The sequence below is a fragment of the Acinonyx jubatus genome, chromosome A1 (assembly GCF_027475565.1).
Source record: "Acinonyx jubatus isolate Ajub_Pintada_27869175 chromosome A1, VMU_Ajub_asm_v1.0, whole genome shotgun sequence".
Classification (NCBI taxonomy): domain Eukaryota; kingdom Metazoa; phylum Chordata; class Mammalia; order Carnivora; family Felidae; genus Acinonyx; species Acinonyx jubatus.
In genome coordinates, this window is record NC_069380.1 from 125,074,747 (window position 1) to 125,101,955 (window position 27,209).

Sequence of the window (27,209 nt, forward strand, 5' to 3'; positions counted from 1 at the left end):
TTACATAGCAGAGCAAACTCATACCTCGTGTGCTTATAACCTTGGGACTTTGACCAAGATCTCTGGGGCTTAGGTTGGGGGAGAATGGTGCTGCTTGCCTGCACAGGGGCCACATTAACCTGAAAATAGCAACATCAGTGACTGTCAAAGATGTCTAGCATCTACCATTTTACTTTCCTATCTATCCTCCAGAATTTTTGTGCAATCCAAGGAAGAAGGAAAGAGAAACCACACCTCATTCTTGTAAAATCGTTTGGTACTGAACTTCATAACTCTCTTAATATATGGGGATTTGGGTCAAATTTAATTTTAGTTAGAAAAATAGTAAAACTTTGGTTCCGAAGCTACTTATTATGTCACATTTTAAAAATAATAAAATGTAAAATATTTTGCAATATTTTTGAAGAAAATATTTTGAAGAAGAAAGAATTACACTTCAGCTGTCCTTAGATTTTATACCCTGTTATCAACCAATGTAAGGGAGGGAATTATCAGATCACACATCTATCTGGAGGTTTTTGACCTCTGAGTTAATGTTGGTAATGCCATGTTTTTTAAGCAAAAGTTTGGTCAAGTTATAAGACAATAAATAAGTGTTCAAGTCTGAGGTAATGATTGTTGAAATGTTTATATTTTCAAAGAACTCTGGTCTTGCTATCATGTGAACTGTATATTAATCTCGGCTCTGTTATTAATGAGTACTATGTTAGGTGAGTCATTACCCATCTTTCATCTTTGATTTCTTTATCTGTAAATTCAGAAAGAAGAACTCAGTAATCTTTAAGTTCCTTTGAAGGTCTCCTATATCTCTCATTCTACACTTACATTTAGACAGTCTTTTTATCCAGAGGCATGGTTTACTTCTCCATAAAACATTCTTGAACTGATTACTCTCTCCTATTAATCCTTAAAGCAGCTACTAATGGTAAGAGTGGGAAGGCAGCCAATCAGGCCCTGTTTTGTGTTCTCTCTGACACTGTTGTCTTGTTATCTGTTACCTGTTTATGTATCTGGTCTCCTGAACTAGCTTGAGCCTCCTTGAGGATGAGGATGGTGTGTTATTCTTTTTTTGACTCTCCATTTTAAATTGTAACATGTAAGCCTAAAAATAACTCAGTGGAAACTGATACACCTAAAAATTGAGTGTATTAATAAATTTTAGCACACTTTCAGAATATTCTTTTTTCCAGTATTAGAACCCTTCAACAGCACTGCATGACCTATGGGGCTTTAGGTAAGTCATTTCACATTTCTGGGACCTAAGTTTGTAACTATAAAATAGGAGGATTGAGCTAGATAAAATAATAATAAATAAGATTGCTTCTTTGTGTACTAATCTGTCATTTTTTAAATGCTATGGAAATTTAGGACATACGTGTTTTTCACTAACCTGATTCTTCTGCTTACCTGGACTTAGTTATGAGATGTAAGCTTAGCTGAGAGTTATAAACATGTAACTCTAGGCACCAGCTCCTGAAGGCATGCAGATTGACCATCACAGGTAGTCTGGTTGGGGTGCCACCGGCGTGCTCTTCCACCTTGCACCCCAACCTCCTACCCTCACCTCCAACCCACATAGTATCCCACACTATTTTCAAGTCTTCTAAGAGTTGATGCTTAGGGGCCACTCTGTTCTCAAAGCCAGTATGTTGAATTGATTTTCTTTTGATTGGTTAGAAGGCTAGAGGTAGAAAGCTTCATCTAAACTTGTCACCATTATTTTGGGTCTTGATTATAATATATTGTCAAAATTTGAAATAGCTTTCCAAAAGTGATAATGATTTTTCTAAATAGATAATTCTATCTGTCTCTTTGGAAGTACACCAGGCTTAATAAAGATGTAGGTTACATAATCTTTTCCCCAGTCTGGAACCTGTAGTTGAATAAGTAGTTTGTGTGAAATGCAGGGATTATTATTTAGTACTCTTCTATTTTTCTCCTAGTTCACATAATTATAAACTGTTTATTCTAAAACTGCCTTCTATAAGATAGAAATATATATACTTTACCAAAAGACCTGAAGTTCCTTAATAATACTTCTAGTGAACCAAATGAATCAGTATTTATCTGAAAATGTTAACAATTTTCAAGTGTAGGAATTTGTATGAAAACATATAAGTAATCCAGTAATTCCATGAGTGGACTAGATATATCATCCTCGTTCCCAAGTGAAGTCAACAACAGCAACAAAAACAAAGGCCAGTAAAATTTCTTTGTAAGAGATTGTAAAACAGATTATTTTAAAGCAACATTAGTTTTTATGAGGAAAACTATGGGCAGGAGTCTGGGCTTTGGACTCAGATAACTCTGAGCTTTAAATCCTGGCCCAATTATTGAGGGCACCTGTTGAGATGAGCACTGGGTGTTGTATGGAAACCAATTTGACAATAAATTATATTTAATATAAAAAAAATAAATCCTGGCCCAATATCTTACTAGTGAGGTGTCCCTCAGGAAAATACTTAACCTCTCTATTAATTTTCTTTGTAAAATAAGATTAATAACTGTACCTTGAAATATTGAGGATTAGATGGAATAATCTAGACAAAGTGCCTACCATGGAATAGATATTGAAGAAAGGTTAGCTATCAATAATATCATATTTATGTTAAAGAAAGCACAATTTTCCTTTTATTCAGTTGGAATACATTTATTTATTTTTAAAGCACCTTACTTGTACTGATTATTTGTGAGGTTTAAGACATCATGAGCAGGAATGAGTTAAAAATGATTTTCTCTTTTAATTAAAAAGGAATCAATAACATCATGGGGATGTTTAATTTCTTCCAAAGGGAACACAAGATAATCAATAGCATTTCTTGATATGGATGTTGCACAAAGTTGAAATCAAAGCCAGTTCTAACACAGTGAGCAAGACAAAGGTAACAAGACTTAGGCATGGAAAACCTCCAGAAGTGGTCCTAGAAATATCTAGAATTAGGCACCCAGCCCCATCCTTGCACTGTGAATTTGAGTAAGTCTTGAGTAAGTAAATCCCCAGGGACATTCTTATCTCTTATACCAAGTTTCAGCCATTTTATTTTTTAATTTAACTTCTAACAGAGATACGGTAACAGTGGTAGGAACAAAATGTCTATTGCTATTTATGATCTAAACAATATCATCACTACTAATTAATGCCTAATTATATTTGTTCTTGGCTCTTCTTTAGCCAAATAAATTATCTCAACTTGACCCTACCTGATGGAATGTTTCTTTTTAATAGATCTGACACAGACATGGACTGGTAACAACAAAGTGAATGATAGAGACACTAGATAAATACAAACAACAAAATGAATACTAGGAAATATTAAATAAATGTAGCATAGTAAAAATCCAATCAATAATGAATAGTGATTTGGAACAATAAAAAGAAACAAACTGAACTCAAGACAGAGATTTAAGAGATCATTCCTTTAATGATATATGTGACCCAAGGCATGTCCCCTTCTTTAGGCCTCAGGACCTTTGAGTCTGCTTGATCTTCCAGTAGGGGGAGGTGCTCATGTTGCATGATACCTGACCTTCACTGTAGCCCTTTTGCCTTCTCTTAACTGTATTCTTCCTTATAGAATCTTTTAAATATCAAATTCTTATCCCAGATTCATATGTACATGAAGAAGGCTTTCCTCTTTTCCTGTTTCCCCAATAACAGCCAGAATATTCTAACTTTAGGTAATCCTTTGATTTGAAGGCTTTGGTTGTTGTTAAATTACAGAGATCCTTGGGAATTTACTAATTTTTAAAAAAATAATTAGACATTTACATGTCAGTAAAATTGCAAAGAAGACAAAGCAATCCCCTGATGCTCTGTAGGAAATGCTACCAGCTGTCTCCCAGTATCTGTTGTTCCTTCTTTTACAAGGAAATTCCTGATTTTCAGGTGGGCATTCACCCAGAATAGTGCTTACATTTCCCAGCCTACCTTGCAATTAGGTGTGATCACAAGATTAAGTTCTAGGCACTGTAATATAAGATCTCTGGTGTACTTAAAGGAATGTGGGAATGTTCTTCATCTTTCCTTCTTGCTGGTTAGAATGTGGATGTGAGAGCTGGAGCTCCAGCAGCCATCTGGTGACCTTGATAATGAAACTGGTAGATGGTGGTCTGAGTCCAAGCAAAGATAAAGTGCTCTTGCTCTGACTTTAGGGAGATTATCAGCTCCGGTCCACATTTGTTTGTTTAGTTGATCTCTGGCTAGTTTTTTGTTTTTTAATTTCCTCCACCCACTTAAATATACCCAACTAAGGTATAATAAATGGGACAGAATTAAGTTCCCCAAACCTTTTGCAACTCTAGTTTTTTTCACAACCCAATCTTCATGGGTTTTTCTCCAAATAAAAGACATACTAGAAAACTGAGAAGGTATTTCATTTTTGTAAAATATTAAGAAGAGATGAACTTCTCAAAGAATAGATAATGTAGCAGTTCATCATTTATAATATTTAAATCTGTCCCATGAGACCAGAGTTTTTGAATTATGAGAATTTCAGAAAGTAATGATAGTATAGGGGCACGTGTGTGGCTTAGTCAGTTGAGCATCTGACTTTGGCTCAGGTCATTATCTCACAGTTTGTGAGTTTGAGCCTCACATAGGGCTCTGTGGCAACAGCTCGGAGCCTGTAGCTTGCTTCAGATTCTGTGTCTCTCTCTTTCTCTGCCCCTCCTCGAGTATGCTCAATCTCTCTTTCTCTCTCAAAAATAAATAAAAATATAAAAATTTAAAAAATAAAGTAATCATATTATGAAAATTACAGGAAATTATTCTGAAGAAATTAGCTGTGCAGTTGCTATGCAGATTTTTGTTACTAAATGCAATATGTATATATATATGTATATATATGTATTATTTTTGGTATTTCCCTTGGAAAAAAATTATCAAGAGATGCACTTTTATATAGATCTTTTTTTTTTTAAGTACAGAAGTCTTACTTCTAATAAGTGCTAACATGAAACACCATGATACTGGGTTCCCTTTACCTTTTATTTGTTATTGGTTAATTTAAATGTAATTTCTCTAATGGTCATATAATCTCAACTATGACTGGAACATTTTAAGTTGTATTTTCTGAATAGTTATAAAAACTATTTACCTAGGCAATATCGTATTACATTCTCACTGTTTACAAAATTAGAAAAAAAATATCTTAGATTTCTTAAGAAAAACAAAATATAAAACAAACAGAAAACCAACCTAAAATTAGTGAGGTATTTTGAATATGGTAGGCTCCCAATACCTGTTGTTGTTGCATTATTGAGTCAATCTGTGAATTTTTTGAGGTTTGTATCTTTGAACATTTCTTACATAAAAATTCTTTTAAGACAATTTTTCTAGAATTATGGCAAAGGCACTTGCATGGGAATTGCTGGAGTGTTAGTTTAAAATGTTAATTCCTGGACATCTCATCTCAAATAGTGAATCAGAAATCTCTATGCACGTCTTGACCATATGAATTTTAAATACCTATCCCCAAGAGATTTTCAAGCACATTTGAGTTTCAGAACCTCCCTTCTCCTGTTTTGTGTAATGCAAAGTTTCAACCTGATTCAGGTTATTACTTCCATGCCTCTGAGCCAATATCAAGTTGATTCTTTTTCCATTCTGCCTCCAATAATAATCATTTTGACCTCGTGCAAAAGTCAAGAATCATTACTGGACTGATTAACTCTTGAAAAGAGAGGGGTGTCTCTCTAGATAGGTACAGAGAACATGGAAAGCCACACCTATGAGACAAATGGGGAAAATAAAAGTATAACAAAAGTAAGGTTCAATTTCTAAACCGTTTTTGAACTAGTCTGGGATGAGTGCATTTGTAATGTAAGAAATAATTCTGTATTAAAGAAAGAACAGGATAACTTAATAGAGGTCTCCTATCTCATTCTGTGAAGGTGCTTCTGGGCTCTGGTGATGAATGTGTTCATTTTATGTGACTTGCTTTGAGTAAATAACCCAGTGCCCTATCAGCTCTCCAGCCGGCGGCCAGCAGCGGCTGTGTGCGTGCTAATGACGGTGAAGGTGCCTGGAGGAGGGCCTCGGAAGGGGCTGCCCAGCGCAATCGCGCCCCTGGCACTTGCTAAGAGATTCTCAGCCCTTTCTCTGCAGCTGCCACTTGAAGTCTCCACGCTTTCCCTCCAGAGGAAAGAAGCCATCTATCTAAATCAGCTGTGTCCCTGCGTCTCTCCTTTCTCCCTCCGCCAGCCGCCACCCCCACCCCTTCCATTGTGTTGTGCGTTTAGCTCCGCTTCCTGCGTGAGACCCTAACCTCTTGTAGCAGCAGGCGTTACTGAGGGTTTCGGAACCTCGAGTTGCAATGGAGCTGTACGGAAAGGTGAGCAGAAGGGAGTTCCTCTGCAAGCTCTGCGCGAAATGTCGCTTTGACGGACTTTGGGGTGTGTGTGTGTGTGCGCGCGCGCGCCTTGTCAATGCAATTGTGCGAGTGAACCCCTTTATGTGTGTGCTAATCATCTTTCTCCCCCGCGTTTGTTGAATGAGATTGTAAAACCACCCTGGTCTGCCTATGTTAATATGTAAACTTTCCCGATTCGGGATAAGGTGTAGAGCGGAGAGTCCCAGAACGCAGCGCCGGTTTCGTTTGCATTGGGAATTAGCACAAGGTAGTGGGTTTCCTCACCAGGAAATCACAGTCTAGCCACGGAAGGCTGTGAGTAGAAAAGAAAAATCCCCGCCGATACGAGCTGCAGTCACTTTTGGCTGCACCTCGCTAGGAAATGGGCCGGGAAGCTGGGAGCAGTAACAACCAGGAGCGATTCCAAGGGAAGAGAAGGGAGGCTCCGCGGCCAAGTCCGTCTGGAGGAGCTAGCCTGTTTATTGCTTGCTTGCCGGGAGATGTAGTTCAGGGCTTGCCGATGGGCCAGAAAAGCTCCGTGGAACAAGACTACAACTCCCAGGAGCGCGCGGGACTCCCGGCCAGTACGCGTGTGCGGCGCCAAGGAGGGGACAGCTCCGGTGCTGATGTTGGAGCCGGTTAGTGAACCCCAAGAGTGCAGAGTGTGGAGCGTGGAGCTCGCGGGCTGTGCAAGCTTGACCGAGCTCCCCGGCCAGCGCTGTCTTAACCAGAGAGGAAGGACATTTTGAGAACAATGAGACACGAAGCTCCCATGCAGGTGGGTCTATACAGATAGTGTGGCCTCAGGAGGAATTGACATAGATGCTTTCTCCCTTGCTCCAAGCATAAATTGTGCTCGACCTCTGGGAAGGTCTAGGCTCAGACTCGGTCGTGGGGACACTGTTGGGTTCCTCTACGCTCCACGGGGCTGTAATTGGCTTGTCGATGAGGGATACGGATATTCATTTCCTTCCCATGCTCTGAAAGGAAGGTGTGAGTGTCTGTCTAAAATGTAAACCCGAGCAAACAAAAGTCAGGGAAACATGCAGTCTCCTATTGGCATTGATCTTCCCTTTTGGCTGGCCTGATTTGTGATCCCTGTGCAAGTGCACGGACTTGAGGTTTGGGGTTGCGGGGTCTCTCTTGGAGTGGGGATAGAGCGAATTCCACTTGGTTAAGAGCGCGTTAAAAAAGGCTAAGACAATGTTGGGGTCCCCCAAAGTCCCCTTTCTTCAATTAGAGTGCTAGTAGTATCAGGGGAAAACAGTAAAAACATTCTAGAGGCACGGCAGCCTTTAATCTCTGTCCGCAAAACTGGTTTACTCTTGCATTTTGAAGAACCCCCTCTGAGCTTTCCTGAGTGGTGTGCCCATTTGTTGTACGTTCTCATTCCGCATTTCAGTCACATTCTAAGGTTTGCTTACTTCGACTTCTATGGAAAGATGCCTCTGCCTAAGCATCCTGCCTAGGCAAATTTTGTTTTTAAGTAAAAATGAGTGTGCTTTTTAGTTTCTATGTACAACCAGTTAATGCTAAACACCAGCCTGCGTTCATTAACCTAGCAGAGTGATGCCGTTGCGTAATACAGAGGCACTTTATGAATGGGGTTGAGAGGAGAATGGAACACACAATTTGGAACATGTTGTCTCTCTTGAGAACCCACTTCTCCTGCCAAATCTAACAATATAAATATTTGCTTTTAATTTTTGCCTAAACGTTTCCCAATTGTTTTCTTCACAAATTAAAGACTTTTAACATATGCTTTGGTTTAATTTGATTTTATGGGTTATGTATATTAAGGTACACAGTGACCCGACTGTTAAATGAAAAAAAAATCTGTAGAATGTAACTGTTTGTTGAAGTATTATTTAATGGAAGCCTTCAAATTACCTTATGAGTTATTGAAAATTTGGTTTGTTCAAGAAAACAGTGGCCCCATTGTGTATCTTCTAATACCTCTGTTTGTGGCTGAGCTTTTCATTATAGACCTGATGTGAAAAGAATCTGGACAGACAATAAAGGTACAAGCTGTTGTAATCAAGATATATTGGCTTATGATAATTTTCCATTACTGGAGGCGCTGCCAGGAACCAAGTGGCTAAATTAATCATATTTGATTATAAGTAAACATTGACAGTAGACTTTAAAAGTAGATTGTTAGTATTTAAGTCAACCTCATATACACACTGAAGTCTGTCAAAATAAATTACTAAAAAAAAAGCTATGTTGCATCTTGCTTTTAATTTTCCTTGAAGAGTGGCTTAGAATGTTCATAAGAGCCATTAAAATGTTATAGAACTGAATGAAATTAATGCGTTAGGAAGAATTTTAAATTATTTCATATCAACTGTGTAGTAGGTATAATATTTAATTCTATATTTTAATCAAAACTTTAATGAAAAATTAATATGAAAATAGGTAATAAAATTAGTTTACTAGTGGATAAAGTTATTTTTATATTTATATTGTATTTTATTCATTGGACAAGATTTTTGAAATTTAAAAATCAAATGTCCAAATTCTATCATAAATTATATGTGTATTTAAAGAAATCAAAGACTACTTTCTGAGGTATATTTAATTAAAACACATCCAGTGATTGCATTTAACAAGTAAATTGTTGTTATGATGACCCTCTATTACAGTCAGGTTTTCAAACATATATAATGATAGGAAGAACAAAAACTCTAAACATGCTTTATGTATTTTTTACAATGGCACGTAATGTCTCAGGACCCATACTTCTGAAACATAATCACATTCCAGGTGGCTTTGATATATGAAAATGCAACAAGATAAATACTTCACATTTTTCTTATTTTCCATTTAAAGACTCAATGAACCACATCATCATTTGAGATACATGCCTCCAGATTTATTTTTTTTTTGGAGAAAACTTAGGTTTCTGAAAATGAGTCACAAGCAAATCCTCATTTTACAGTTTAATCATCCTAAGATATTCTTTTCCCCATTTAAAAATATTTAGTTCATTTGTTGATGTGGAACAAAACAAGCTCTTTAATTGTTGACTTCTTAATTTCCTTATAATTAATTCAAGGAAGCCTTTTACAAAATTATGTAATGTCTTTTAAAAAGCATTTGATGTACTTATATAAATAGCCTGTTGGTCTATTCAAGATAGTTGTCTTTGATATATGCATATTTTTTGAAGAATATTTCCCTCTGAGTTGGTGCAAAATGAGGGATAATAATTGTTTTTTATAGTGACTATTAAAATAATACATAATGATAGTTTTTGATATCTATATTTCCTTTGTGACTAAATAACCAGGAATAGCATTTGGTAAGTGCTCCAGATGATGGGTTAGAATTTTAATGCAAGAGATGGTCATTTTGTTTTTTCTCATTCAGTGAGTCCATAAATCCTGAAGGCCAAATGAAATGGGGGATAGCAGTGCTCATGACTTGAGGGCAAAACTCTGATGAACAGTTGTCATTTGATTCAAGAGCCAGAATGAACAAATTCCAAGTTTTCTAGTACTTTGTGTCAAGCACGATTCCTTGCATTCAGATCTCAGTGTGTGTGTGTGTGTGTGTGTGTGTGTGTGTGTGTGTAAATGAGAGAGAGAGAAATACAAAACAATCCTAGAGGTCGCCATTACCCTAATTACAGGCAAGATACTGGAGCTTATTAAGATTCAATAACTTTTCCAACATGACAGAATCAAAATCTGCCAGATTTCTCTCTAGATAGCGCATGTTCTTTCCTCTATTATTGAATTCCTCAAGAACACACACAAGACACACAGAGGTGATGTAAAGAATGAGGGGTACTATTGATATGACATGATTCATTCATTTGGTTTAGAAGAAAGAAAAATTGTCCTGTTTGTAAAATAAGGTTGTATGTACTAAACCAAATATTTGAGAAGGGCCAATGTTTTAAAAAGTGGTTTGCTTTCTGTCTCCTGAATTTAAATTTCTTGTAGGTTTATTTATTCTCTTGCAGGACCAAAATGGAATCCATTGTCTCTGATTAATGCTTATAAGGTCTTTAGTGTTGTTATCTGGAAGCTTGCTGGGTCATCTCATAAGTGTACAGTGTCTGAATATTTAGGAAACCAAAGAAAATCATTTATCCAAAGAATGGAGCAGAGGCAAAAAAAAAAAGAAAAAAAAAAGAAAAAAAAGAAAAAGAAAAAGAAAGTTATCTAAAAATGAGTAGGATTTAATAAAGAATATAGGTATACACTGAACATGAAGCTGAGGTAAAAACTATAATAGATATTAAATACAGCCATATTTTATACAAAAACAACTTACAAAGGATTAAAGTCTAAATATCACTGTTTCATTTGGCTATGGAAAATACATGACATTCTTGCATTCCATTATTGTTGATTCATGACCAAATCTAGCCTTGTGATGATCCCTTTATCTTTATCAGAAATGGAAATTTAGTCCTCACCCCTTATAGAAACAGAGAAAACTTCTAGTTGACATTGGAGAAACAAGGACTTCTTTCCTATTCTATTTGAACAAAATCTGGAAGTTTCCACCTTTCTTCTGTAAAGGAAGTGGAGGATAGAATGGGGAATTACCTGTAGCAAACAACAACAACAACAACAGCAACAACAACAAAACAAAAAACAAAACAAAACAAAAACCAAAAAAAACTTCTGTGATGTAAGAATCATTTTCCGTTTCCACTTTTTCATTCTGAGAAGTTGTGGATTTATTACATGGTAGAACCACAGTTTTTCCTGCCATTCTACGCTTATATCGGAACTGAAAATTCCTTTTCTGACCATCATATTCCAAGAAAGAAATACATTTTTATGCTAAGGAATGGGTTTTCCTGGGACTGTTCATACACTCAACCTAAGTATAAACAATTGTGCCACCTCAAAAATGTTGTATAGGTAAAAGATTTTCCAACCATTTTCTCCTTTTTTTCATTCATTCATTGGGTTCAGAGGTTCTAGAGGAACCATCTTAGTAGGGCACCATGACCTGTGAAGATGAAATCTTTTAGTTTTATTTTGAATAATATAGACCTTAGCATTTTTCATTTGTTTATTTGCAGTTTCTGAGATATTTATATACATTGAAATGCACAAATCTTAAATGAACAATTTGATGAATTTTGATAAATGGATATATCTATGTAACACACACCACTATGAAGATATAGAACATTTCCAATCAACCCCAAAAGTTCTTTCATTCGTGTTTTTTGTTGTTGTTATTGTTGTTGTTAATGCACTGGCAAAAAAAAGCTTTGACTTTTTTTTAAAATCATAAATTAGTTTGCATTATTCTAGAACTTCATGTACTTCTGTGAAACATACAATATGAACATATAGTAGCACATACACTATCTACCCTTGAGTCTGGCTTATTTTGCTTAATACAATGTGTATGGGATTAATCTGTGTTGTTGCACATATCAATAACCGTTCCATTTTTTTGATGCATATTATACTTTTGTTATCAATCTACCAAACTTTTGAAATCCATTTTCCTGTTGGTGGATTTTGAGGTAATTTCCAATTTGGGACTATTAGGATTAAGGCTGTGAACATTATCAAATTAGTCTTATCTAATAATATGCTTTCATTTCTTTTGGGTAAATAGCTAGAAGTAGAATTGGTAGGATAAAGGGTAAGTGTACATTTAGCTCTTTAAAAAAGTCAAATCTTTAGCTAAAATGGTAGTACCATGTTACATTCTTATCAGCAGTATGTGAGCATTCCAGTAGCTTTACAATCCTCAACAACATATGGTGTCAATTGTCTTTTTAATTTTGGCCACTTTAATGAGTGTTTTGTGGTATCTCATTATGATTTGAATTTGCATTTTCCTGATGACCAGTGATTTGGGGACATTTGCATCTGTTTACTGGTCATTTGTATATCTTCCTTTGATAAGTGTCTGTTTAGCCTTTTGGTCTTTATGGAGAGTTGTTTTATTATTTACTTGCAGGTCTTTATGTAAATTTGCCAGATATATGTAAATGTTTATATATATTTAATTTATTAATATATATTAAAATATATATTTAAAAATATTTTCTGCCAGTCTGTAGCTTTAATACTTAATAGTGTTTTTTGATGAATATGCTTTTATTTTGATGAAATATAGGTTATTAATTATAGGTGGGGTTTCTATATATGTATCTCGACTCTACACTTCCTTTGATCTGTTTATCTTGACTATGTCCTGAGACCTTGCTGCATTTATTTATTTTTAGTAGGTTTTTCTTTTAGATTGCTTAAGAATTTCTACACAAACAATAGCATCATTCACAAATAAAGGCTGTTCTTCCTTTCCAGTGATCTCCTTTTTTTTTTTTTTTTTTCCTATCTCATTCCATAGTGTAGGCCATCCAATACAATGTTGAGTAGAAATGATGAACAGACCTCCTCAATCTTGTTCTCATTCTTAGGGGGGAAGCCTTCCATCTTTCACCATTAAGTATGAGCTCAGCTATAGTTGTTTTGTTGTTATTGATGTTGTTGTTATTTGTATGATACCCTTATTATATTGAGAAAATTTCTTTTGATTCCTCATTTGTTGAGAGTATTTGTTTTTAACATTAAATGGGTGTTGAATTTTGTCAAAACATTTTTTTTGCATCTATTGTGGTGATCACTTGATATAGTGATAGGATATAGGTGATCCTATATTTTGTTGGATTCTATTGATTGACTTTTTTAGTTAATCTGTCATTCCTTAGATAAACCCCTGTTAGCTACGATGCATTGTTTTTTCTATGTATTGCTAGATTCATTTTGATAATATTTCTTTTGGGATTTTTGCGTTTAACTTAATGATAGATATTGGCGTATAATTTTCTTGTAATGCTTTTATGATGTTATAATGTTGGAATTATGCAGGCCTTATAAAACAAGCTGAAAAGTGTTCTTTTCACCCGTGTTCTGAATGATTTTGATATCTAAGATTGGTCTACTTTGATTCATAAAGTGTTTGATAGAGTTCATAAATGAAGCTATTGGAACCTAGAGTTTACTTTGCAGAAAAAAAATCTTTAAACAACTTCAACTATCAAAATATATACAAATATCTCTATCATTCAGCTCTTCTATCTATTTGTCATCTGTAATTTATCTCCCTTTCGTGTGTTGTGGTAGGAAGACTAGCTACCATCCCCCTTCCAAAGTTATCTATGGCCTAATCCCTGGAACATATGAATAAATTATGTTACATAACAAAAGGGACTTTGCAGATGTAATGGATGTTATACACTTTAAAGTAGGGACATTAATTTGGATTATCAGCTGGGTCCAGTCTAATCACATGAGTTGTTAAGAGCAGGGATCTTTCTCTGGCTGTAGTCAGAGAGATGTGGCACAGGGACAGTCAGAGATTTGAAGCATGAGGCTTGTTGCTTGAAGGTGAAGATGTCTATATGTCAAAAAAAAAAAAAAAAAAAAGGTCTCAGTCCTACAACCACAAGCAAGTGAGTTCTGCCAACAACTTAAATGAGCTTGGAAGTTGGATTTTCCTCAGAGCCTCTAGGTAAGAACCCAGCCCTGCCAACGCGCTGATTTTGGCTTTGTAAGTCCTGAGCAGAGTGAGCAGAGGACCCAGCTGAGTCACACTGTGTCCAGACTTCTGACTCAAATAATGACTGGGTATTGTTTTAAATATCCATTATAGCAGCAGTTGAAAACTAATTATGCATGTATAATTTGTGTTAGCTTTTCAACTATGCATGTTTGCATTTTTTTTTGGTGTTTATTCTAAGGATTGTAATACGTGTCTGCAACTTGTTATATAGTCTAGTTGGTATTGTATTACTTCACATAAAATATAGTTACTTTCCAATAATATAATTTCATTCACCTCATTCTTTGTGAAATCATGTCATGTGTTACATCTGCATTTGTTACAAGCCCTCAATACAGTTCTATATTTTTAGCTTTAAACAATCGTATGCATTTTTGTTAATTGGAAGAATGCAAAAGAAACATATGTATCTGTTTTTATGTTTGCCCACTACTTATTTGTCTTACCTGGTGCTTTTTCTGTAGATCTGAGTTTCTATCTGGTGTCATTTTCTTTCGGCCCATACAACTTCCTTTAGCATTTCTTGTGGTACAGATCTGCTGACAACAGATTCCCTCAGTTTTTGTTTATCTGCCAATGCTTTTTATTTTGCCTTCATTTTTGAATGATAGTTTTGTTGCATATAAAAGTTTTGATTTTTTTTCTTTCAGTATTTTAAGTTATTGCATTGTCTGCTGACCTCCATCATGATGTGAAGTCAGCTGTTTTTCATAATACTGTATTATGGTATTTGTCCCTTTTTCTGTTTTCTGTTCAACTTTGAAGAGTTTGCCTATGGTCTGCCTAGATGTAGTTTTCTTTATGTTTAACCAGCTTAGGGATTTAATGTGGTTCTAATGCATGTAAGTTCATGTTTTTCACCAAATTTTAAAAGTATTTATGTATTGTATCTTCAAATATTTTTCCATCCCATCACAAATGTTTATTTATTTTTGAGAGAGAGGGAGAGAGAGCATGAGCAGGGAAGGGGCAGAGAGAGGGAGGCAGAGAATCCCAAGCAGGCTCCATACTGTCAGCGCAGAGCTCAACACAAGGCTTAAACTTATGAACTGTGAGATCATGACCTGAGCCGAAGTCAAGAGTCAGACACTTAAGTAACTGAGCCACCTAGAAACCCCCCCCCTATATTTCATCTGAGACTTCAACATCTATATTAGATTTTAGACAGTGTTCCCCAATACACTGAAGCTCTGCTAATTTTTTTCTTTCTGTTAAATGTTACAGTTTCTGTTGATTTATCTTCACTAACTCCTTTGCTGCCTGTAACCTTTTGATAAGCTCCTTGAGGTACCCTTGGGGCACTCTTCCTTTCAGTTACTTTTGGCTCAGTGTTGCCTTCTTTTACAATAGAAACATACTGTCAAGAAAAGATACATATAAGCTCTTGGGGTGACATGTTTGGATATTGGAAGGTTTAATAGGGTTTATTTCTGGTATGGTCCAGAAACCAAAAAAAAAAAAAAAAAAAAAAAAAAAAACCCAAAAAACAAACAAACAAAAAAACCACTGTGAGCTGCTCATTGAAATGGTGAGATAGAAATGTAAATAAAAATATTAGTGATTTAATTATTCCTTGTAGATTACTGGCATGAAATATAAATGAAGGAAATTTATTTTGTGTATTTTGTATAATTTGTTTATGTAACCATAAATACGTTTACATTTTAATTTCTATCATTTATATTTCTATTCATCATTGCAATTGTGATGCTGCACTTTTTTCTTTGTGTCTTGAAAATAAAATTGTGGGCTTTATGACACTTTCAAAAATTTGAACAAAGTGCAAAATTGTAAAAATAAAATCATTTTAACAATTGCTTTATTTTGTCAATGAGTATATTCCTTAATAGCTTCAACTGTGCAGAAGCAAAATGCCTTTTCAAATACCAGCACATTTCAGATTGGTTTACAGAATTATGTCAGTTTTTTGGGGGTTGTGAAATATTTCTATCCATTAAATGATGAAACCATAAGAGTGAAAGTTCTAGGTTTTCATTTGCTTACAGAATCTTAAAAAGATAGGGTCAGGGTTCCCTGAGCAGGTTCCCTGCTCTCCAAAAAGCGGATTGGATTGGATCCCATATTAGGAATTTTGACCTAGCAAGCCTAAGAGTTTTATTTTGTGCCTACTTGACCTCCTGACTGAGGAAAACCTGGCAGCATTGTCACTTAGCTTCTACACCCTCAGCTTTTTATGTCCGGGAACCCAAACCATTATGTGACTTTAAGAGGTGAGGCAGTGAGGGGCACCTGGCTGGCTCTGTTGGTTGAGCCTCTGACTCTTGATTTCAGCTCAGGTCATGATCTCATGGTTTGTGAGTTTGAGCCCCGCATTAGGCTCTGTACTGACAGTACTGAGCCTGCTTTGAATTCTCTGTGTCCCTTTCTTGCTGCCCCTCCCTCGCTTGCTCTCTCTCTCTCTCTCTCTGTCTTTCTGAAAACAAACAAACAAACGTTAAAAATAAAAAAGAGTTGAGGCCTTGAACCTCTCATTGTTAGTCTGCCTGCTCTTAGTCTAACTTTAGCCCATCAACAGTGTTATTTGTTAGTCATACAGTGGCTAAGATGCATGTCTGAGTCTCATCAATTAGAAAAATTTGCAAGCCAACACTGATGAATAAGTTCTGTTCAAATGGCCATAGCTGCAGCAGCTTTATAGAGCTTCAAGAGAGAATACATGCACCAATTGGCAAAATATGACCCTCGCGTGATACTCATCTATGATGTTAGCAATAAAAGATGGTTTTTCTTTTGAATGTTGTAATTCACTCAACACCTGTTTGAGTGGTAGGACTGACGAAAAGGGACAACTGGAACACGGTACACCCGTGGATGTGAATGCTCTTTTATAACTGTGCATGGATGGGCCTGTCCTTTGTAGCAAATAATAGTAGCAGTAGCTTTTGAATGAAAAGCAGGGATGATTGTAACTAGCAAAGGGGCTTGGGAAGTCATTCTAATCGGTGAACCTGCATGACATAGAAACACAAATACATAAAATAATAACCCACCCAGCTTCCCAAGAATGGTTCAGATATTTCCTTTGTGTCATGAGTGCATGTACAATGGGGTGTTTGCCCCTCTACATGACCTACCTTGATGAATGGAATAAGAGAAGAGAAATGTTAGGATTTGGAAGGAATCTGTAGCAAATCTCTGGAGGTATTTTTCAAGGTTTACCTAGTTAAAATCATTTTTAATGTTTTTGAAATGTTTATTAGTTTTAAAATGGTTGATGTTTTAAAAATGTTTGGTGATAAAAATTCCTTAGGAAATACATATATTAATATTAAGACCTAGGCTTTTTTTCCCCCAGTGGGAATGTTTAGAGTATTTTGCTAGGTATTTTTAGAAGAGTCTTTTCACTATACCACAGAGTACTCATTTATTCTGTTTACATTTTATTTTCTTCTCAGGAAGAAGTGCTCTTACAAGAGACATTCTTTACCTTGTGGTTTCAACTTGGACACTGGCCTCCTGTAGCTGTCAGGTGCTTTCTTATGGAGTTAGGGGAAGTAAAGTCCACTTGTGTGTTATTCTTTAAAATGACTGATAGAGAAAGTCAAGGCCACCTTCATCAGAGCTGCTCTGCAATTTGCTCTGCAAAATTGCTTACTGCTTCTTATGATGCCATTCTTCCTCATACTCTGACAGAGAGTTCCCAGTGAGCATCACTGGCCTTAGAAGGTTCTGGCTCTTACCAGGGCTAAGATAATTAACAGATTTCTCAGAAATCAGCTTACCTGGGCAGACTGGGCCTTCTAGAGTATAGGAATTTCTTTGCAGAGTCAACATTATGGGGATGAGATCTGTTGTCACTATTGGCAGAAGGGGTTACTAACTGGTGAAGACAGCAGCAGAGAGTGCTAGGATCCCATTTTCCACTTCCTCTGGATCTCAGCCTAAATGTCAGATTACTCAGTCTCCTCTTTTGTATATCCCTGAGGCCTTGACGATGGACACCTACCCTGATTTCCATGTGGAAATTTGTTAATCCAAAGAATGCCAAACTGTCTGGTCAAAATAATCATATGGGATACTTTAAAAATTATAGATGCCTGGGCTGATACTGAATATTTTGATTCTGCAGAATTCAGGTACATTTCCCCGGTTTTGGAAATCTAGGATCTAGTATATCCTGTGAGAATCTCGTTTTGTGTTCCTGAATGAAAATGTATCCAACTAGAGAGAACAGGTATTTGAGAACAACACGTCTGCTATTTCTTGCTACCAAGAAATTATGAGAAAGCTTTATGTGTATTTTATCCATATCTGTAAGAAAAGTTTTAAGTGGTTCTCTACATTTTATAGCTAAGAGAGAGTCCCTTTAATTTGTATAAATTGACAGATTGCCATCTGCATATAGGAAATATGAATGTCAAGAATATTTGCTGATTTTAAAAATATTTAAAACTCAATTTTCTTTTAAAAAAAGTTGCATATGGGGAAGATGGTTTCTTGGCTATGTGGGGCTTGGATTTTCAACCATTTGTCTTGTTTGCATGCCCTAGTCTAGGTAACCAACCATCCCAGCTTTCTGGGTTTTAGCACTGAAAGCCCTGCAATGTCCCATGAAACCTCTCAGTTTGGGGAAAACTAGGAGAGCTGGTCGCTGTAGCCACACCCCATAATCAGGACACTTGCCATCTCCATTCCCAAGACCATTTCAGGTTCTCCACATTAAGGTTTTTTGTGCAGGCCTAGGAATCCCTCCTGTCTAGTCATTCACTTCCAAATCCCAAACTTTTGTTGCTCTTGCTTTTCTATTTCTCTTTTTCTATATGGAATTTTATTTTTATGAAAACCTTTAGTCATTGTTTTAGAAGGTTTTTGGGAAAAGATGGAGATAACCAGATTGTATGTAAGGTACTATATATATCTATACCTGTATCTATATCTATATGTATCTATATGTATATATATATGTTTATGTTTATATATGGAAACTTTTAATGATTTCTGACCTTGAAATAATGCTATTGTGACTTAAAAACTGTTATTATTGAAATATAATTAAATGTATCATTGTATAAATTTAAGATATATAACATGTTGATTTGATACATTTATGTATTGTAATATGATTACCACTGTGGAGTTAGCTGACAACTTTATCAGGTTATACAATTGCTGTTTCTTTTATGTGCTGGTAACAATGAAGATCTAGTTTCTCAGCAACCTTGAAGTTATGTTACAGTATTGGTGTTTATAATAATATTGTGGGCTTTGGTGATTTACCAAATTTAATATCAGAAATTAGGGTGAATTTCACTTAAAACCAACTCCAAGGCCACGTAAGAGGAGAGTTTCCCTATCATTCAAGTTCCTGGAGCTTCTTTCTCATGCTTTTCATACCATGTATTACTTGAATTCTGCCCCCTTATTAGTGCAGACATGAAACTCAGGTCTCTCCCAGTTTCTACAAAAGCTCATTCATACCCAAGAGTTTCATGAATTTAGGAATTCTCTACAAGTTCCTGGGCAGCCACAATGTCACAGGAGAGGTCATATCACAGGGCATATGGCCATTGGCCGCATACCCCTCCCTGCAGCCTTTTAGACCACAGAACACTTATGTCTGTGCTCGGGTCTCAGCTTCTGTCCTGAGAGGCATTTTGATGAGTATATTGGTTCCATGTCATAATATTTTAAGTGAAAGAGTAACATGTTATCCCAGCAATTATGCAGCTCCACAGAGTGGAAGTGTTGGGTGTCAAACCTCATGCCCTCTAAAGTTAGGAAATGAGAGGAAGCAAATTTCATAAAATTGGCCATTCCCATTTTCAGAGAGTAGTGCCAATGTGAGTTGGAGAAGAAAGTGAATGGGTTTGATCAAGGATATAACACATGCCAACAATTTTACTTTGATGATCTTACTACAATTCCTCTTTCATAGGTGAGGAAATTATAGCTTAGTATACTTAAAAAAATAACAAAAAATTTAAAATCGTGACTAAGTTTATGCAGGTAGCAAAATCTGGGATTCCTTCTCAGACAGCCTGACCACAGAGTATGTGCTCTTTACCCATATTCACATCGCATGAAGACTATAGTTTTCTTTTCACAGATGCATCTGCATGCACATAATTTCAGAACTGCTAGAAAAGAAGTAGAATCGTGTTTTCTAACCTTCCTTCATGCTGTGATTTATAAGGCATGAATTGCTAGTAGCCGGGCTCATCAGGACTGCACTAATGACTGTCTGGCTTCAGCATCCGTGAGGATGTGCAGGAGCCGCTGGGACCAGGGCTGTGCTTCTTTGCAACTGTCAGGATTACATCATAAGACTCTGGAGAGCTCTCCCACTCCTGTGGTTCTCTCTTCCCAGAAATCCTTGCTCCCATTCTTCTATGGCCTGGGCATCTCCTTTACTGGGCTGCTACCTGGCCTCTGTACAGGCTCTCTTTCCCTCTGGGAACCCTCTGTAACTACACCAGGATTGAGGTAGAGAATGGGCTGGAGAACGCTGGTCTTTGATACTAGTAGGAATAGTTTTTACATGCTTTGATAAACTTCATTTTTCTCGACACTGTAGCAATACATACCTAGACTTCCTAGAAGATTCAAAAACCATTATAATTAATTTAAAAATATATCAAATTGAAGTCATGCCTTTGTTCAACAAAGGAATGTATTTTTTTAGAAGCAAAGAGAAGTGTCCTTACCTCTTCGAATATTCTCCTCTGTGGTAGAAATTGGAGGCTTGTTAGTTTGATGAAGAGAAGGGTGAACTAGCTGAACCCATATATCTGTAACTCTTGAAGAATACATTTGGTCCAGGTAATGAGGACTCAGTATACAGACTGAAAGAAATCAAGATAACCTATTGGAATACCAGGACCTCCTACTTAAATTTCCTCTCAAATACACTTAGTTTCCTCAAAATGGGGATAATGACTTTGGGTTCTTCTCCTGTAGCTAAGGAGCTTGGAAGTTGTCACTGCAATCCTCACATGAGGAAAAATAAAGTTGGGGCGCCTCGGTGGCTCAGTGAGTTAAGTGTCTGACTTCAGCTCAGGTCATGTGTGCTGACAGCTCAGAGCCTGGAGCCTGCTTCACATTATTTGTCTCCTTCTCTCTCTGCCCCCTCCCCCTCTTGGGCTATCTCTCTCTCTCTCGAAAATAAATAACATTAAAAAACTAAAAAAAAAAAAAAAAAGTAAAACTGACCAACTCTTAGATTCACCAGAGAATTGAAGTCACGGAGAAAATTGCTCCCCTTAGATTGGAGGGACAGATAACCTGATAAAGAGAATCACAAATTCCTGGAACAGAAACCTTCATGGGAACCAGTACTGAGGTAGGAAAACATGAGCTGTAATTGGTGGATTGCTGGTGCCTCACTGTGGACAAATCCAAGAGATAAAACCTCTAGTGGGTGCAGTTTGGTGGGGCCAGTGGGGGGCACACTTTTGTGAATTTTGCCTTCAGAACCCCTGTCAAGTTCTCACAGTGAGGATTAGAGAAAATCCCCTCATGCTTCTGGCAGGGGAGAAAAGAAGCCCTTTTTAAATACACACAGTTTGTCTAATATGGGGGTACTAATAGTGAAATCCTGGGGGAGTAACAGGATTAGGTGTGATAATATATATAGAGCATATAGTACAGTGCCTATAAGGGCTGTTACTGCAATCATTTTACCATCTTTCCGCACATAAGCTGAAAGTTATACTCTTCTCCTAGAGAAGCTGTGCAGGAGATAGAGATTCAGAAATGGGCTAAAAGGAGTGTTGTGAAATTTAGCCTAAGCAGTACCTTTAAAATACACAGTGATTTGCATCTTGGAAGCATTACTATCATTTGGCATACCATCATACACATTCTCCCCTGAGTCCCGTGAAAGAGTAATTCACTCCCTGCTGACAAAGAAAAGAGACCAAGGCAGTTTCTGAATGCTGCCCTACTTTTCCAGGCCTTTCCCTCAGAGCCGGGGTTAGTGTTGGAATTATCCAGTGCCTTGGCTGCTTCCAGTTTCCTGGACAGCATCTTCTCAGCTAAGTGGTGCTGTGTCCACAGTGGCATGAGCAGTGTTTTATTGCTTCTCACCTGGCTCTTTCCAGAACAAACAGCAGCAGACACACACATGGAGAAACTGCTGGCCAGAGACTGCCTAGAACATCACAATTCTGGTCCATTCAGAGAGAGACGGGAAGGCGACAAAGTGCCCAGACCGGGACCTTCCCCAGGAGAAACCACCTGGGGACCAGATGACGGACATTTGGGAATCTTAACTTTTCATATTTTCCTTATTGGTTTTCAAGTTTTAGTCTTGACTTTAGAGCTCTCAGGAATAGCTCTTCTTCTTATTTTTCTTTTTTTGCCAGGTAGCAGTGATTGAGATTTGAAACTACTTTGTGCATTTGTGCCCTTAAATACATCTGCCTCATCCTTGCTTTTATCCTTCCAGTTTCAGAGAACTACATGTCCTTTTCTGTATAATTTATCCTCCTTCATCTTCCCACTGCCCCTCAGGCTGTTATCAGTAGTAGTAGTGGGAACACAGTAAATTTAAAATGACTTGTTTTTTGTGTTTCTCATGAGATCCACAAAGTGGCTTAGTACAATTTAGATTCTTAAGTGCCCGGGGGACTCCCTGAAAATAATTTGCTTTTCCCCTTTATTTTGAAAAACAAATGTCGAAAATGCTGAAGTGGGCTGTGATTGCACATGTTAGTCAGAGGTAATCTGTTTGGTCCCTAGTGAGTAGGACTTCTGGGGGAGCTAGAAGTGAAATGAAAACTGACACATCAATGAAATCCATGATCTGTTCACCTGCAGTTGAACCAAGGCATACCTAGGAGGGCAACACTGGTTTCTCAAGACACCAACTCCCAGAGGTTAAGAATTTGCTTTAAATTTGCCAAATTCCTTGACGTATTGTAGAAATCTCATCTACAGATTCATGTATATTTAACAGGGTAAAAAGTTTATTGTTGTTTGTCTACAAACTGATTAGCATTTTGATCAGAGCCTTAAATGAATAAATCAAATGCATACTGATCAGACTTAGGAATGAAATAAATCTGGAAGGGATAAGTAATATGTTTGATGAAAGGACATAAAAATTATCAGAATTGAATTGCAAATTACAATGAACAAGAGGAAATGTAATAGGGTACATATAAAGGTTAGCATTTCCATTAAAAAAAAATCAATTGCCCAAGTATAGGATAGGGATAAGGATAGGGATAGGGGAGACCTATGTTTATTACAGTTAATGTGAAAAAAGACCTGAGCATTTGAGAAGACTTTATTAAGTCAATTGTGATGAAATATGATAGTCTCATTTTACTCTGCACTACTGTATCTGGAATATTGTGAGCAATTTTGGGGGCCACACATGGGACGTTGACATCTGAAGAGATGTCAGTTTAATCTAGCAGGATGTATGGGATTTTTTTGGACATGTCTTGTGAGGGGAAAGGAGTAAAGGGATCATCCAAGGAAAAGCTTGTGGAGCTGTGATTTGTTCCTTCAGTCACGTGAAGTTCTTTCAGATGGGAGAAGAGTCAACTCTTGATTTATAAGGCAAAATTTAGGGATGCCTGGGTGGTTCAGTTGGTTAAGCATCTGACTTCTGATTTTGGGTGAGGTCATGATCTCACTGTCTTGAAATTGAGCCCCACATGGACTCCACTGTGTGCATGGAGCATGCTTAAGATTCTCTCTCTCCCTTCCTTTGTCCCTCCCCTCTCTGCTGTGTTTGCACATGCACGTACGCATGCATCCTCTCTATCTCTGTCTCTCAAATGCATGCATACATACATACATACATACATATGGCAGAGTCTAGACCACATAAGAAAAAGCTATAGGGAAGTAGATTTTGACTTAAATCTAAGAAAGAAATTTATAACAATTGCAGTTGTTCTGCAATGAAATATAGTGCTTCATAACCTCCTAAACTTTTTGTCACTCTGTGTGAAGGGCCAAGCTAGAATACTAACCTGAGATGCTCACATGCCAGCAGAAGGGACTCTTGGAATGAGTGGAAAGTTGGACTACCTCAAAGATTCTTTCCACTCGGTGATTGTTTTTTAATTAATTCAAGATGAATGCAATTTAAAGAGTTCTCTTTTATATCTCTTATGAAATCTGATTTACTTTCTGGAAAGTTACTTCACGTGTACTGATGTTTTCAAATTACAGCTCTATTTTCCCATGAAAACTATGAAAATGTTCACATGACTTAGTATTTAGAAGTGTCAGTAAGTTGACATAGTGACTACGAGTGCCTTTGACACTTATATGCTGTCAAACCACTTCATATCTGTTCTCAGCAAGATTAGGGAAATTTCTTTGTTAATCCTCTGGGCCAGGATTTGCTTCATTATTCTGAGGTTTAATGTAAGACCTATACATTCCCAATGCACATATTTTTGGCTCTTTGTGAATCTTATTGGGGATATAAGTCAGGAAATAGTAAAAAAAAATACCTTCAAGAATAGTGTGTTAGGAAACTCTTCTAATTAGTCCTTTAGAGGCTCTGGATACACCTACCTGTTTACCAGCTTTGTCCTCCTGCATCATAGACACCCTCTGTGTTCCCACCACCTTCTTTGCTGCTGACCCCACAAGGTATATCAGCTCTTGAAATTGAACCTCTTCATTTTCTCTTATCAGAGAAAGCCCCAGGATGGTTTTCTCCATCTAAATCTCTATAATTACATTTTAAAAGGCTGATGTTGATAATGTTGATATTTCTGCAGGTTTTGGAATAGGACTTGGGATTGATAGCAGCTTTCTTTGTCACATTTTCCTGTAAGGCATCCTAGAGATTCACAGGACTCAGTTGGATACCCCCTTCAAGTGATAGATTACACTATATGGTAGGCTAGCAGGCTGAGTATGGGCAGCTCTAGGAAAGTTGTAGTGTCCGTTTTCTGACTGTGACATAGCTGAACATTTTTCTCCAAGAACCTAGCATCTGGACTTCTTCATATAAAAGATGGTAGAAAGATCTTCTTAACAAAGACCATTTGCGGGCTTGGCTAACCTCAGCATTTCCATAAGGGGGGGTTAGTATTAATTGGTGAAAGGACAATGTCTGCAGGAATGGGGGTGCCACACGGAACAGTTTCCTGACTTCAGAAGTCATCAGAGGAAGACACCATTGTTCGAACTTATAGTCCAGAGTTATGATCCTATTTTTGTTCTTGTCTTGCTGCTTGTGTTGGTGGAGGTTTACGTTAGCAGGTGGACCGCTGGGCCAGAAAGGAAAATCATGATATCTGCCTGTTTTAGTGGCCCAGTTTTGCATATTGGCAAACACTCATTGCAAGTTGTAATTATTGAAGACATTGGTGTGGTTGCATGGACTTAAAAAGACAAATGCTGAAGCTTATATTTAATAAGAAAGTGTGAAGTGCCATCAAAATTTTTACTGCCCTTAAATTTAATAATATATACAGATTTTCTTTTTGTCCTTATTCTTATACATATAATTGTGTTCTATTACTGTCACTAAATATCGGTAGAAAGAGAATATGTTATCTCACCGTCTCCTTTTTTCCCTTTTCCCTTAATTGTTTATAAACACATGAATGTGATTTCAACAACTAATGTTGTCTTAGATGAGGGTGAGCGCTCTTTACTGTTCCAAGCATTCTCCTATCTTCCTAGGCTTCTCTCTTGGCCACCTTCCCCAAGAGACAGATTATTATTAATCAGATTTTGTTGAAAATGAGAAAAGGCTGTCTGCCTAGCCTAGCACCATCCAATAGAATTTTCTGCAGTTATGCCAATGCTCTATATCTGTGCTGTCCAATACTATAGCTACTGGCCACCCGTGACTGTTGTGCATTTGAAATGTGGGTAGTGTGACTCAGGAACTGAATTTTAAATTTTATTTGATTTTAATTAATTTAAATATAAACAGGTATTTGTGCTTAGTGGCTACCATATTGGGGTATATTGGACAGCACAGCAATTGCCAAAGAATTCAAAGCACCAGAAAATGTAAGGAAGTACACTAATCAGTGAGGTTTACTGTTCTAAACACTCCTTTTCTGTATTGAGCCAAATGGTGTTTAGAAGTCATGCAGCATCTGCTTTGATGGCTGTTTAGATGGTCCTCAAAAAAGTGAGAAAAAATCCACATCTGTGTAAAGCGTTTATAATTAATCATAAAGATCGTTGTCTATGCTATACTAGGTGCTTCACATATCTGCTTTCCAGATATAGCATCTATTATTTCACAAGTGTTCCAAGTTAGATGATAATTATTTCCATGTCAAGTAAGAGAAAGAACCGAGGCACACCGTTTTAAAATAATAAACCGACTCAAAGTCACACAGCCAGGAAATGGTAGAGCCAAGGTATGAACCCAGCTGGGATTCTTCATTGATGCATTTCATAATTAAATATTTCCTACATTGTCTTTTAGAGCACGTGTGCATATTTCCCTAGTCATCATTGAGAAACAAGGTAGAGTTTAATAATATGAGCCCTGTCGCTATATTACCTGACTTGAATGGTCTTCTGACACTCATACCTGCGTGAATTTGAGTACATTACCTGATCACAGCTCTGAGTGTCATTTTTCTCATTTTCATATGAATCTACTTCGTTGGGTTGTTGTGAGGTCTCAGTAAATTTCTCACACAGTGCTTGAACCATAAATACTTGCCATTGTCATTTTTTAAATATTTACTTTTGAGAGAGAGAGACAGAGCACAAGCAGGGGAGGGGTAGAGAGAGAGGGAGATGCAGAATCCAAAGTAGGCTCCAGGCTTTGAGCTGTCAGCACAGAGCCTGATGCGGGGCTTAAACCCACAAACCATGATGTGAGATCGTGGCCTGACCCGAAGTCAGACACTTAACCGACTGAGCCACCCAGACACCCCTTGCTGTCTCCATTTTTAATTTGAAAGGGACTACCATTTATTTTAGGATGTTGATTTAATGTGATGTTAATAGATGAAATAGATACATGCTGTGGGTGCACTTTCTTAGGAAATAAGAGAGACTCTAATAATTCAGATAATTCAGTAAGAAACATCCTGCTGTTCAGCCACTTTGGTGTGTCCATCACTGGGATTATAAAGTTGCAGAGCCCACATGCTCTGGCCGGTTCCTCATATCTTTGCTTTTCATGTAACCCTCTTAGATGTCTCCTTTGGTGTCTTTGATTGGTTCTGAATGCTGAGCAGTGACAAACACCAACACAGCTGGAAAGAGCTGTAAGATTTGCTGTTCTGTCTTACAGCAGGGAATTATTGCCATGGATACCAGCATCAGAGGAAAACTGGGGAGCATTCTCATCTGGTCTCCTGAGTGGTCTGACATCTGTTTCTGGCAAGGCCA

The 27,209-nt window shown here is 37.1% G+C and overlaps 1 protein-coding gene across 4 annotated transcripts in view; it reads left to right on the top strand.

Annotated features, from left to right (window-relative positions):
* Positions 1 to 27,209, top strand: part of RAB3C (RAB3C, member RAS oncogene family) — a 368,220-nt gene that overhangs the window by 81,438 nt on the left and 259,573 nt on the right. The window contains exon 1 of one of the 4 annotated variants that reach the window (XM_027041571.2): positions 5,977 to 6,332. The exons of 2 other annotated variants lie outside the window; for them this stretch is intronic. In XM_027041571.2, the coding sequence (XP_026897372.1) occupies positions 6,315 to 6,332 (18 nt within the window). In that variant the 5' untranslated portion in view covers positions 5,977 to 6,314. Of the gene's footprint in view, positions 1 to 5,976; positions 6,333 to 6,964; positions 7,129 to 27,209 lie in introns of those variants that run through there. One more of the 4 variants, XM_027041563.2, reaches the window with a different exon arrangement.